The 14,377-nt window shown below is 35.9% G+C and overlaps 2 protein-coding genes across 3 annotated transcripts; both read left to right on the forward strand.

The window, feature by feature from the left end:
* The first annotated feature begins 874 nt into the window (after window positions 1-874).
* LOC109174722 lies at window positions 875-2,076 on the forward strand. Its single transcript, XM_019323977.1, has 3 exons — window positions 875-1,219; window positions 1,358-1,489; window positions 1,636-2,076. Exons 1-3 carry the CDS (start codon window positions 875-877, stop codon window positions 2,074-2,076), a joined length of 918 nt encoding a protein of 305 aa, XP_019179522.1.
* A 7,129-nt stretch (window positions 2,077-9,205) lies between these two features.
* On the forward strand, window positions 9,206-13,481 carry LOC109174754 (general transcription factor 3C polypeptide 3). Of its 2 annotated transcripts, none has more exons than XM_019323997.1 (2): window positions 9,206-9,362; window positions 10,491-13,481. In XM_019323997.1, the coding sequence occupies exon 2, from the start codon at window positions 10,573-10,575 to the stop codon at window positions 13,306-13,308; it is 2,736 nt and encodes a 911-aa protein (XP_019179542.1). In that variant the 5' UTR covers window positions 9,206-9,362; window positions 10,491-10,572; the 3' UTR covers window positions 13,309-13,481. The 2 variants fall into 2 exon arrangements, with proteins under 2 accessions (XP_019179542.1, XP_019179541.1); XM_019323996.1 differs by having other exon boundaries at window positions 9,218-9,395.
* Window positions 13,482-14,377: the final 896 nt, after the last annotated feature.

A 14,377-nucleotide genomic window follows, 5' to 3' on the forward strand; every position in this document is an offset into this window, starting at 1 on the left:
ATCGAGAACCCATAAGGCAATCTTAAGAATAATCCCTAAATTCCTACCCGCTGTCACGGTGTAAAAACCTAAGGTTAGTCGAGAAATCCTCCTACGATTTCTACATACTACCGTAATGCAAAAATCTATAGGTAAGTGGCAAGAGTGTTCTAGCTATGACCAATTTCCATCAAAACACGACTAAACTTTTAGTTTGTAATATTATAAAATGAACCTCGTTCTTAAAATTTTATAATAATTATAAAATTGACCTTGTATTTTTCTACTAAAACTCTCAACCATTGATGAATCCTAATTGCATCAGTCTTTACTTTTTACAGGAGGATCATATTCTCATTTGATCCTGCCCTATATATATACACACACTCCGTAACTTTATAGATGACCTCACCCATGTGTATTTTAATACTAGCATTTTATACGTACGATGCGCGAAAATTCATGCCCAATATTAAAACATTAATAAATTTAAATAATTAAAAATTATAATTCAAATTATATACACAAATAATGTATGTATTTTATACACACACACATATATGATTTACCATTCATAGAAATTTTATTACAATTAAATTAATTATATACTCGACGTGATGATGTTGGGATGTCTGAATATTCCAAAACTGAAAGAGATTTGATTTATCTACTCGAGCAACAACATGTCTTTTGGAAACAACGGGCAAAAGAACACTGGTATAAAGGGGGCGACTTAAATAGCAAAATTTTCCATAATTCGCTAAAGTCCAGGCAACGGCGGAATAAGGTGCACAAACTAAAAAATGATGACGGTTATTGGGTTGAAGGGGAGGCGACAATTAGACATGTAATGTAGAACTATTTTGAAAATTTGTTTTGTGTAGATGGTGGAGAAATGTCGGAGATAATTGACAATATAGTTACCAAGATCACTCATGTGGATAATGCTAATTTGTTGCGTCCAATTAGTGGTGAAGAAGTGCGTGCTGCTGTGTTCCAAATGCACCTTGATAAGTCTCGGGGTCCTAATGGTTTGGGACCGGGGTTTTTCTTGCATTTTTGGGACATAGTTGGAGGTGAAGTTACATTATTCTGCCGAAGTTTCATTCAGACGACAAAGTTGCCAGCAAGAGCGAATAATACCTTTATAGTTCTCATCCCAAAGAAAACTAACCCGGAATCCATGTCGGACTTGCGACCGATAGCTTTATGCAATGTTTTGTATAAAGTTGCAGCAAAAGTATGTGCCAATAGATTGAAACCCCTTCTTAAAGGGCTAATTTCGGGAGCCCAAAGTGCGTTTGTACTCGGTCGGTTAATCTCAGATAATATTATGCTAGCTTATGAAATACATCACTACCTAAAACGAAAAACTCAGGGAAAGGAGGGTGTGGTGGAATTGAAGGTTGATATGAGCAAAGCATACGACCGAGTTGAATGGGGTTTTCTGGAAGCAGTGCTAGCTAAGACGGGTTTCCAGAAACGAAGGGTCGATATCCTCTTGGAGACAGTTAAGTCCGTTCAATACCATATTTTGTATGAGCAGCGCCAAATTGGTCCCATCACTCCCGGGATAGGCCTACGCCAAGGTGACCCCTTTCACCATATCTATTCTTATTCATTGCTGAAGGGCTTAGTGTCTTAATTGAAAAATAGATGAGATTGGGCACACTGCATGGGGTTCGTGTTGCTAGGGATGCACCGCCAAGATCACACTTACTCTTTGCAGACGACTGTTTTCTCTTCTTACGAACCAATATCCAAGAAAGTGAACAAATGAGGTATGTTCTTGATACATATTCGAAGGCCTCAGGCCAGAGGATTAATTATGGAAAATCAGCAGCATGCTTTAGCATCAATGTGACACAACCGGTCTATGATGAGGTTACCAGAATTCTTGGGGTGACTGCAGGTGATACTATGGGTAAATACTTGGGTCTCCCCTCTCTTGTTGGAAAAATGAAGAAAGAAATTCTAGGGTTCTTGAAAGACCGGATTCTGGCAAAGGTAAGGAGCTGGAATGCAAAATTTCTATCGCGTGCAAGGCGTGAGGTTCTTTTGAAGAATGTTATCCAAGCAATGCCATCGTTGCAATGATGGTGTTTCTTTTACCCCGGGGCCTCTGTAAGGACATTGAGACCATTATGAATGACTACTGGTGGACTGGCTCAGTGGGCACAGGCAAAGGAATGCGATGGAAATCATGGAGCGGTCTGTCGGCTCCAAAGAATGCAGGGGGATTGGGTTTTCGAAAGTTACATGAAATGGATCTTGCACTACTTGGAAAGCAAGCTTGGCGCCTAATCACCAAACCCACATCATTAGTCGCCAGGGTTTATAAGGCACGATACTATTCCAAATGTACATTTTTTGAAGCTTCTGCGAGTGGAAACCCTTCTTTTATTTGGAGGGGCTTGCTTGAGGTACAATCTATCTTACGAAATGGTTGCAGAAGAAGTATTTGGAATGGCCTTGGCACTAGAATTGGTCATCATGCTTGGCTGCCAGATGATGAGGACCCGTATGTCCAAACGCACATGCCACCGGATGTTCATGCGGCTCCGGGTGCTACGTTACTAAATGACCAAGGTACGGGATGGAATGTACATCGTATTACCAATCTTTTTGACCAGCGTGATATTGGTTTGATCTTGAACATCCCTATTAGTCTTCGTAAACCGCAAGATTCATGGTTCTGGTATTGGGACCAGAAAGGCGAGTACACAGTTAAGTCATGCTACAAACGTTTAACTGAAGTCATGAATGATGATTGTCCTTGGTCTAAAATTTGGAACCTAGATGTACCTCCAAAAGTAAAACATTTTTGTTGGCAATTGGCTTCTTCTTGTTTGCCTACCAGAGATGCCCTACAGTCGAAACATATTCATTGCTCACTGGTTTGCCATATGCGCAGGAGAGAAAATGAGAGTGCCTATCATATTTTTGCAACATGTTCTGAGGCCGGGAGGATCTGGAATCTGGTGGGATTGCCGAATGCTAACCATGCTCTTGGTAATAATGTGATTGACTGGTTTTTTGATTATTTAAAGATATTGAATGGAGATTTGGTTGCTAAGTTTATTATGATTTGATGATTTGTTGGGGTATTTGGACTAGCCGAAATGAGAGTGTTTGGAAGGGGATTAACTTTGACTTGCATGTGATGTTACGTAGGACTTTGCAATTCTGGGATAATTGGAAACATGCAAACACCATACCATTCACTACCATTAGTTCGGTGAACACATCTCATTGGAATAAGCCTCAACAAGGGAGTCTAAAATTGAATACAGATGCAGCAATGAATTCAGCTAATAATGCAATGGGATTAGGATGGGTCTTATGTGATGATCAAAGCAAATTTATGGTTGCGAAAAATATGCGTATGACTGGTACTTTTTCTGTTAAAGAGGCTGAAGCTATTAGTTTGAGGGAGGCTTTAAGCTGGCTCAAGGATACTGGTATGAGTATTGTTGAAGTAGAGATGGACTCCCAAACTGTTTTTCATGCGATTTTTTCTCCTTCTTTTAGTCCATCTTTTGGTTTTCTAGTGGATGATATTAAAGAATTGACATCAGCGATTGGCGATGTCGAATTCCGTTTTGTTAAGCGATCTGCGAACTGTGCCGCCCATGCTGTTGCTAGGGAGGCCTTTTCTGTGTCAGGTTGCGGGGAATGGTTTGATATTCCCCCTTTTTTTTTATTGTAAACTGTCTTGCTAATGATTTAATGCATTAATTTTTCATCTTCAAAAAAAATTAAATTAATTATATAATGATTTTAATTAAATGATAATTAAAGAATAGGAAAAATATATGATAGATATATGTGTATGGTAATAATGATGGAGTCATCAATGTTAGAATTAAAAAGTAATGGAGTTATAACGGTGTAAGGGTAGTTTTGTGATTTTGTCTTTCAAAAATATAGTAGGAGACAATTTTGTCAAATAACATTGAAGTGTACAACATTTAAAGTAAAATGTATACCTTTATTAACATACAAAAAGATGGACATAAATCAAGAATTTAACATTAATCGAGACTTATTATATTTTTTAGATAAATTTAAAAATTTTATTTGTTAAAAAAATCTGAATAAATTAAAATATTAATATTTAAACTTCATTTTTATTTTTCATCAATATAAATTAAATTATTTTTTGTATCAGTATATTAATTTTTATATTAAACTTCTTAATACAATTAAAATATTCTACAAATCTCATTATATAATGGTATTTAGTCATTTTTTACAATGAAATAAGATAAGAGTTTGGTAAAGTGGTAGTCTCTATGCAAGAGGTTGAAAATTTGAACCTGAGCATGGATATATGTCTTAATTTTGAACATATTAATTAATGTAATATATTGTTGACAAAAATAATTAATTTTAAACATTTATAAAATAATATATGAGTTGTCATTGAGTATGATGATATGACAGAGCTGATGTTAACACCACATCATCATTGTCCTTAATTGTTTTTGAAAGCAAAGACTAAATGCATTAAATCACAAGAAAGACAGTTTACAAGGAAAGCAGAAGGGGTATCAAACCATTCCCCATGATCTGACTCGGAAAAGGCCGCCCTAGCAACAGTGTGAGCGACACAATTCGCAATTCGTCTAATAAAATGGAATTGAACATCATCAACCATGGATGCCAATTCTTTTACATCGTCAACTAATAGACCGAAAGTAGAAATAAAAGAGGAAGCTGAAAGAGAATAAAAAATTGTTTGGGAGTCCATTTTCACATCAACATTGCCCAGACCTGTATCCTTAAGCCAGCTCAGAGCTTCCCTTACACTGATGGCCTCGGCTTCATTAACGGTATAGGTCCCGTTCAACCTCACATTTTTTGCTGCCAAGAAAACTCCATCATGATCTCGCAAAACCCACCCTAATCCCATCCTATTATTCAAATGATCCAAGGAGGCATTTGTGTTGAGCTTTAGCCTCCCATAATCCGGTCGGGTCCAGTGTTGAACTCCAGTGGGCGAGTCACCTGCATTGTCCTTAGTATTAGCATGAACATAGTTTTGCCAGTAGGTGATTGCTCTGTGCAACATTACATGCATATCGAAAACAACCCACTGCTAAACATTCTCATTCCTACTACACCAAATTCCCCAACATGCCATAACAAACTTTGATAGTTTTTGTCCTTAATTGTTTTACTTTTTAAAGTACATGGACTAAACAAAACAAAAGAGTTAATACCTCCGAGTTGTGGTCATCCGAGTGAAGCATAATAGTTAAGAAGATGAAACAATTAGCAGAACGGCATACTTTCTTCAGATTTATGCACAAAAATTTTACATTCACATTTTCAGATTTATATTACCAAATATAATAAATATAATAATAATAACAACAACAACAATAATAATAATAATAATAATAATAATAATAATAATAAATTAATTAATTAATTAATTAATAATAATAATAATAATAATAATAATAATAATAATAATAATAATAATAATAATAATAATAATAATAATAATAATAGTATGGCGTTCACGCGTTCAACCCCTTTCCCATCTCTGTCTTCACTCTAATCCATCCATCCATCCATTTCCAAAGCTTCACACGAGAATCTTCGCCACTGCGCTTTCCATTTTGCTAGTTCGAGAATCTTCGCAACTCCACCCCACTCCCTTCCAGATGCGTCTGTATCTCGACTCTTAGCTAGGTCTAGAACTCCCTCGCTAAAACGGCTACAATCTGAAGTTTTATCGAAGCTGTTTTTTTTTATCTTTTTTTTTTTATCTTTGATGCACAATTCACAGAGAAATATCAATCGATTCAACCTCGAATGATCTAGAAGGGTATTTTCATATAGCCTATATTTATGTTTTTCTGTGTGCTTCGAAAGAGTTCTACTTCCTAATCTTAGATGTTTTTGCTACAAATTCAGATATTATTTAGCATTAATGTCTTCTTACTGTGCAGTTTTGCAGAATATGGGTAAATAACAATAAAGATTTGGGATTCAAAAATCCCCAAATCGGACTTTGAGGTTAAGGTGTTTGATGGATGTGCAAACCCATACTTGGGTCTGGCTTCCATAATTCCTGCTAGGATTGATGGTCTGCGCAGACGCTTAACTTTCCCCGAACCATTCGGTAAGTTTGCACAATCCTCTAACAATGTCAGCTCTGTTAAAACTACTCCATGCAGACAACATAGTAGTCTGCTGCTTGTCTTAGTTTGTCATTAGATCCTGGGAAATGCATGATTTCAACACCCCATTATTCTCTCTCTCTTTTTTTTTTTTTTTTTTTTTTTTTTTGTTCTGGCTGAAATCAAATTTTTTTTTCTTTCTAACACACCTTTTTTTTTAAAAAAAAAAACTTAGTTCAAAAAATGATACTTGAAATCATGTATAACTATTTTTTTGTTTTGTTTATTAGAGGTAATCTGCTTAGTTTTTAAATGTGTGTAGTTCTCTTGTTCTTGTTGAAATAACTTTTTTTTTTCTTTCTGACATAACTATTTTTTTTTCACTGCATTTTATTTATTAGTTTGGCTAAGATCTGCTTAGTTTTTTTATGTTGACTTATTTTATGTTTTTTTCTATAATGTAAAGGGTAATTTTTTCTTTTGTTGGGATTGTTAATAATAGGTGATTTGTTATAAAGTTCTCCGAGAGTCAAATTGATAGCACTGGAACACTACCAATTAAATAGGTCCAAAATTAGTGAAAAACAACATTACAATTCAATCACTTTGTCCATCACATAGAAACAAACTTTAAATTTTCTCTTGTTTCACAGTCACATTCTTTGACTTCTTATTTTTGTTAGATGAAGAGAACCCGCAATAGAATGCATCTTTTCACATTGTCTGAATTTGCAAACTCTGCTAGCTTGGGATTCAGCAGATGTAAAGGATGAAAAGATGACACATTAAATAAAAACATAAAAGTAGGAACTGCAGATGTAATGTGTACTATTGGTTAATTCCATTGGAGTTTATCAATTGATACTTAACTGATGTAATGTGTAATATTGGTTAATTCCATTGGAATTTACCAATTGATACTTATCTAATAGTAAGCTTACTGAAACACCTACCAATTCAGCACACTCCCTATCCCATAGTAGGAAGGGAGCATCTCCTATTTTATCCACCATTCTAATAGTAGCTTATGCCTTATTGCTCCATTCTGTCACTTTTTTCACACTTACTACAATAGAGTAGACCTTTAGCTTCAACTCACCTCTTGATGCATAACAGATCAGTGAACTATTGATTTCACTCTTTACAAATCAACCCCTTCCTCAAGCTTGGCAATATGCATAAAACAATAGAACAATTGTGGAATACGATTTAATACCAAAATAGTAAGGGAAAGTTTTTGGAGGCGTACATCTTAGAAATTGGAATGCTTGGAATACGATTATGCATCATGAGATATAGTATACGATTTAATATCGAAATAGTAGAATAGTATTTATTCATAAAACTTACTTCCTGGACACGAAATGACCTCTTTAGATTTGATGTGCGATGAAGCTTTTCTATCAGGTGTTCATTGGAGAAATCTGGGTGGCAAGAATGAACATCGTTCTTCAATATACGCAGGGCTTTAATCTTGGCAGAGTTTGTATTGAATATTGAGACTTGTTAGTGTTTGTATTGAAGAGGATGTGATGTATATATAGGACTTTAGATCTGATTTCTGCCCTTTCGTTCACTAACAAAAGGTTTCAAACATTATTAATTGTAGGAATAACTGTGCAATTAGAAGACAAATCCGAAAAGGCTCTATATTGGGCTTAAATATAGGAATAACTGCGCAATTAATTGCGTCCTCCTGTGTAAAACGCTGTGTTTTGCTTGGGCGAGAACCTAAAGTTTTTACTTTATTATAATAGATGATGATGATATATATATATATATATATATATATATATATATATATATATATATATATATATATATAAATATAAAAGAAAGTTCAAATGTGGCGGGGTCTTCCCGTGCGGTGGTGCGGCGGAATTCCAGAATACACCAACAGTGTTAACAATATGCACCAACAGTGTAAGGAAAACACACCACAATGAAATGCCAAAAAACATCAAAAAATACACAACAGACCCAAAAAAATGCACCATATAACTCACCACCCCCAATGGTGTATTTTCCGAACAGTGTGTGGTGTTTTTACTCACACCTAATGGTGTGTGTTTGATGATGCGTACCTAATTTTCCTCTGTTTTTTGTGGTGTATTTTTCTAACGTTGATGGTGTATATTTGTTGAACTATTGGTGATGTCGCACCGTAAGACACCGCCGCACCTGAACTCGCATATATATATATATATATATATATATATATATATATATATATATATATATATAATGGAAAATAGCACTTTTCTCCCCGAGTTATATACTTATAGCACTTTTCTCCCCCTGAATTATTTAAGTGGTTGTTTTCCCCCCTGGAATGTTAAATGGACATATTTACCTTTAAAATAAATATTTCATTTATTTTTCTTCTCCAACAAATTATGACCACAATTTGATTCAAACCAAACAGACACTATAACAACCAACCCGAAATCTACCAATTACAATTTATAATCGAAACTCGATATTTATAGTTTATTAAAATCGCGAACAAGAAACGGCAATTCATGTTCCGAACTGAAAAAAATAAAATACATTTATTGTTGAATTTAGACTATTTTAAATAAAAATTAAAATTTTAAAATAAAGACGATTCAAAATCGCGATCCGGATCTGAAACCGCCGGTTCATGGTTCAGGATCTAATTTTTTCGATTCATAATTTTAATAAACTGAAATCCAAATATTGAGTTCTGGATCTGAATCATAACCGAAAACTTTTAATTCGATTGCTATAGTGGTCGATTCAGTTCGAACCAAACCGTGGTCATCTCTACGTATACGCAATAATTTGTTGGAGAAAAAAATAAATAAAATATTTATTTAAAGATAGAAATGTCAATTTAATTTATCAGAAAAAAATCGTCACTTTTAGAATAATTGAGGGGCTAATGTACTTAACCGAATAATTGATGAGAAAAAAGGGCTGGAAAAAGTGCCTTTTTTAATTCATTTGTTCCTAAACCAGTAGACCACGCCCCAACTTAGCGGCTCTGCTTCTCGGTCTCTCCTCTGCGGCTCTGCTTCGCAAATCGCAAGTCGCAAGTCGCAAGTCGCAAGTCGCAAGTCGCAAGTCGCCACCGCCGACCTCTGGCCGTTCTGGGTGGACAGCAGTCGGCATCTCCGTCAGCTCCGTCAGCTCCGTCAGCTCCGTCAGCTCCGTCCTTCCCTGGGAAGAAGAACAACATAGCAGGCAGCAGCTCGGTAGTCTTCTTCAGTTCTTCGTCCGTCCGCGGTCCGTCCCTAATCCCTTGGATCTGTTACATCTGTAAATCAGTTCATTTGCCCTAATTTGAATTTTTCCCTAATTACTTTAGCTTTTCTGGATTTTTCCCAAAATTCGTCTCAATCATTGAACATCTGATGCTTTCGGATTTATATATGCGCATGGGATTTGTTTCTATTGTGGTCATTAAATTTCTTGTGGAATTTTAACTGAGTAAAAATGCGTTTCTAAATTGCAAATAGTAATATGCTAAATTCGTTATTTTTTTGGTTTTGTTGAAATTCATTACAATTGCCTTATTTGCATTTTCATGTTCTAGTAAAACTGCTTTGTGAATTTGCAATTTTTAGAACAAAAGTTTTGTGGCTTTTAACTATCATGTAGAGGATTGTGGGCTAAGTGTTCATGGTTGAGTTGCTTTTTTTGCATGATGTTTGCAAATTTTATCCCAGGCTTTAGATACATTACAGGCAAGTTTTTCCCATATAGTTATAGGCTTATAGTATTACTAAAATGCATTGGTTGTGTGTGATTTTAATTGTTGTATATAGTTTAGTGAGAAACAGAGTTTTCGGTTTAAACTGTGACTGGCATTGGTCCCGAGCAGTAAAACATTTTGGCAAGCCAGTCAAGTTGTCATCCAAGCATTTTTTTTCTCGGTATTGATGAATTAGCTCAAAAAATTGTAGAAACGGCTCCACTCAAAGATTTTTTTTTTTTTTTTTTTTTTTTTTTTTTTTTTTTCATTTTACCTTCGCTTCTTCGCCTCCACTCGAAGGAAATTCTGGCTCTGTCCCTGTTGATGCATATATGTGCTTGTATAGTTCTCTATAGGTATGTGTATCAAGAAAGTGGAAAGTATATAATCTTGGGGTAAATATGAAATTTCTGCTATTGTAACTAAATGCAGTTACTTCTAATTGTTGCTAATTTGTGTGTGTGCACTTGTTTGTTTGTTTTTGTTTTTGTTTTTGTTTTTTTTTTTTTTTTGGGGTCTAAAATTGTTACTTTAGGTAAAATTGCTGTCTGTAGATATGCCCCACATGCACTTTAAACATCTGTGATCATATTATTTTTACTACTTGATTACATGATGTAAACGGTTCAATTGTTTCCTGGCTGAAGAAAGTGCTACAGATTTGCAGGTGGAAGCAATTCTGTGGATTTGTATACATATTTTTGAGTCAAGTGCATATATGTACCTTGTGGATTAAAGGCAATGGGTGAAGAAACAAACAAAGTTGGTTCTTCTGAAGACGGTGGAAAGTTTGTGTCAAATGCAGGTTCTGAAAAAGATGTGGAGTTAGATGGCAGTGAAGGAGCAACCGGGTCAGATGATGAGTGTGATGATGGGTATAGTGGTGAAAGTGAAGAAGAAGAAGAAGTGTCAGAAGAAGAGATAACACCTTTTAGTTTCCTGGAGGATGATGCTAATTATGAAGCACTCGCTGAGAAAAAGAGAAAAGCAGTAGCAGCTCACCAAAATGAAGGGCCTTCAAAAAAACAGAAGGAGACAGAGGTGCTAGGTGCTAGTTTTGATGAAATTATGGAAGCCATGGATTATGGAAGTAAAAGGAAATCAAGGAGGAGAAGAAGAAAAAGAAGAGGAAGGCCAAAAGGGTCTAGAGGTAACGGGGACCCTGTAGCCAAGAAATTGTTAGGGGAGGCCACACTGTGTTATGCAACCGAGGATTATGAAAGGGCTGTAAAATTGCTGTGTGAATGTATCAGGCGAAATCCTACGCATGATGCATATCATACACTCGGCCTTGTTTACAATGCAAAGGGTGATAAGAAAAGGGCTCTTTATGCCTACATGCTTGCCACTAAAAGTGTAACTAGGACAAAGGAAACATCTCTGTGGAAGTCGCTTCTTTCATGGTTTCTAGATCAAGGGAATTCTGCTGCTGTTAATTATTACCTTCCCAAGGCAATAGCCGCTGACCCTGAAGATATTACACTTAAATTCCTCGGAGCATCACATTATACAGAACTTGAAGAGCATGAGAAAGCTGCCAAGTTATATGAACAAATTCATCAGCTTTGTCCCGATAATTCTGATGCTTGCATATCAGCAGCAGAGTTGTATAAGCAGTGTGGTAAAGTTGAATGTTCACTAGTTTCTTTGGAGAATTATCTTAGCCACTACCCAACTGGTGGTGATCCAAGAATCATTTCAATGCTAATTAGCATATGCATTGAAAATGGTGAATACTCTAGAGCTCTTCAACATATTAGAAAAGATTGTTCAGGAACAGAATTGTCGTTTGATCTAACAGCTAAGGCAGGAATTTGCTACCTTCATCTTGGAGATTTAGATAATGCAAAAGCTCTTTTTGGGGCATTCCATTTAGAGAATGCAAATGATTTTACTGAGTCAATCATTGAAATTGCGGACACATTTAAAAAACTTGAGCATTATGAATCTGCTTTACATTACTACCTGATGTTGGAAAGGAAGTTGGGACCTACCAGTGGAACTCTGAATTTGAAAATTGCTGAATGTTACTTATCATTGAGAAAAATGGACGAAGCAATTACATTCTTCTGCAAAGCTATACCATTACTTGAAAACAGTGTTGAGACTCGGCTGACCTTAGCTTCCCTTCTTCTTGAGAAAGAGAAAGATAAAGAAGCAATATCGTTCCTTTCTCCTCCAAATTCAGAGTTAGGGTTGCAAACTGTTTGTAATATACATGAAAAATGGTGGCATGAAGAGAAAGTGCAACTCAGGCTTGCCAACATCTACCGAGATAAAGATATGATTCAAGAATTTGTTGATACATTCTATCCCTTGGTTTATCGGTCATTAACCTCTGAAGGTCCAAAAAAGGTAGGTAAGAAGCTTCCAAAGAGAGTTCTTCTTGAAAGAGCCAAAGTGTTAGACAGTGATCAGACTGACAATCCATTGCAAGGATTTAAACCTGTGGCTAATGTAACTGACAGAAGAAAGGCTTCCAGAGCAAAGAGGGTCCTTCAACGGAGATCTGAAATGAAGGAAGAAAAGAAAACAAAAACTTTAGCAGCTGGTCTGGATTGGAAGAGTGAAGATTCAGACGATGAATTTCGGGTATCACTGCACAAAAAGAAACCTCCCACACCTAAACTCCTAAAAGATGAGGAGAATCATCAACTCTTTGTGGACTTGACCAAAGCTCTGGCATCTTTAGGGAGATACGATGAAGCATTTGATGTTTGTGAGCTGACTCTTAGGTTTGCTTCTGATATATTATCTAATGAAAGGAGGGATAGTATTACAACTCTTGGCGCTCAATTGGCATGTAAAATCCAAGATACAAAGCGTGGTTGCAGCTTTCTGAGGCACTTCCTTCATCAGCATCCTTCAAAAATGGCAGCATGGAGTTACTACTATAAAGCACTATCAAAGCTAGAGATTGCTCCTTCTACAAACAATAGATTTCTACTACATGCTCGCTATCAACAGAAAGATTGTATCCCACCTATCATCATTGCAGGGCATCAATTTTGTGAAATCGGCCAGTATCAAGTAGCAGCTAGGGAATACCTGGAAGTTTACAAACTTCGACCAAATTGCCCTTTAATTAATCTTTGCATAGGCACTGCACTGATTAACTTAGCCTTTGATATCAGGTTGAAGAATAAGCATCAATGTGTGCTACAAGGCTTGGCATTTTTATACAACAATTTGCGGCTTTGTGGAAATAGCCAAGAAGCCTTGTACAACATGGCTCGAGCATATCAACAGGTTGGCCTTGTATCTCTTGCAGCTTCATATTATGAGAAGGTGTTAACTACGATGGAAAAGGATTGCCCAATTCCAAGCTTTCCATATGAAAATCAGTGTGTCCAAATCCAAAAGCCTCGTCATTGTGACCTTCGCAGAGAAGCAGCTTACAATCTTCACCTAATTTACAAGGCAAGTGGGGCATTTGACCTTGCTAGGCAAGTTTTGCAAGATCACTGCACTGTGTGAAGTTTTTTTCCCTTTCCTGCTATGTTTGTAGATAAATGAAAGCTGGTATTTGTGTTTATGGCAACAGTTTTTGCTTTTCCTGCTATGTTAAGTGGACCTTGGTTCTGTATATCATAACTTGTACAATTTGTAGGTTTTGACTCAATGTACCAGGTTGTTTGTTTACTGATGAAGTTTTGATAGTTATGGAATTTGGTGTTTATTCTGTGATTGGAGTTTTAATGGGCTTGGAGTTGTCTATTATCACTGGTGATGAAGAATTCTTTGTGGTGAGATTACTGTGGCCAGGATTTTCAAGATGTCTGCCAGTTTTGTTTCCTCTTTGCACTGAAGAGAGTCAATTTTTGGTGCTCTAGGCTCTATCCTATGTGTATTTGTTAAAAGTTAATAAGTTGTTTTAATTTGATGAGTGAGTACTGACTACTGAGTAGCCCCCAAAATGACAACTTATATAGATATACTTATATACTTCTATATGCTCAACAACCTATATTCTCATATCAACATGCATTAACTCATAACTCATACTTTTGCACATACTTATACTGACAGTAGATACAAATCTTCTATAAAGCTACTAGCACTTCTTACAATCATACTGATACTTTCAAGATAGATATTGAAATCAACTGACGCTAACAGATAAGGTCATGCTTTCATGCTAATACTCAAGCAATGAATGATACTTCACTTCTTATATACTCATGATAAGACATATGCGACCGTTTCTTTCTCTTTCTCATAACTTCTTTCTTTCTCTGTTTTGTCGGTGACTTTGCCGATCTTTTCTCTGTTCATCCGAAAGGACATAGTCCTAACGGAAGCCTCCAAAACATAGATTTTTCTCACTTTATATAAATAGCATATATATCACATGCAACTTATTTTCTCATGCTAGTAATATAGGTGTCATGCAAGCTTCTCAATGCACAAATATATATCTCATATAACTTCTCTTTCTCATATTGAAAATCTAATTATCATGCAAGCTTCTCAATGCATATATATATAGATTTTCCAAAATAGATATAGGGGTTTGAAAATAGCTTAGGGCTTCACTTTAAGCCTT

The sequence above is a fragment of the Ipomoea nil genome, unplaced genomic scaffold, assembly GCF_001879475.1.
Source record: "Ipomoea nil cultivar Tokyo-kokei standard unplaced genomic scaffold, Asagao_1.1 scaffold0656, whole genome shotgun sequence".
Lineage (NCBI taxonomy): Eukaryota > Viridiplantae > Streptophyta > Magnoliopsida > Solanales > Convolvulaceae > Ipomoea > Ipomoea nil.

Excerpts from the sequence above, each read along its gene's own strand:
- LOC109174722 (XM_019323977.1), top strand. The coding sequence starts at position 875 with ATGTCGGAGATAATTGACAATATAGTTACCAAGATCACTCATGTGGAT. Across the intron at positions 1,220-1,357 it reads TGTATAAAGTTGCAGCAAAA|GGAAAGGAGGGTGTGGTGGA; the intron begins GTATGTGCCAAT and ends CGAAAAACTCAG. Across the intron at positions 1,490-1,635 it reads TCGATATCCTCTTGGAGACA|ATGAGATTGGGCACACTGCA; the intron begins GTTAAGTCCGTT and ends ATTGAAAAATAG.
- LOC109174754 (XM_019323997.1), top strand. The coding sequence starts at position 10,573 with ATGGGTGAAGAAACAAACAAAGTTGGTTCTTCTGAAGACGGTGGAAAG.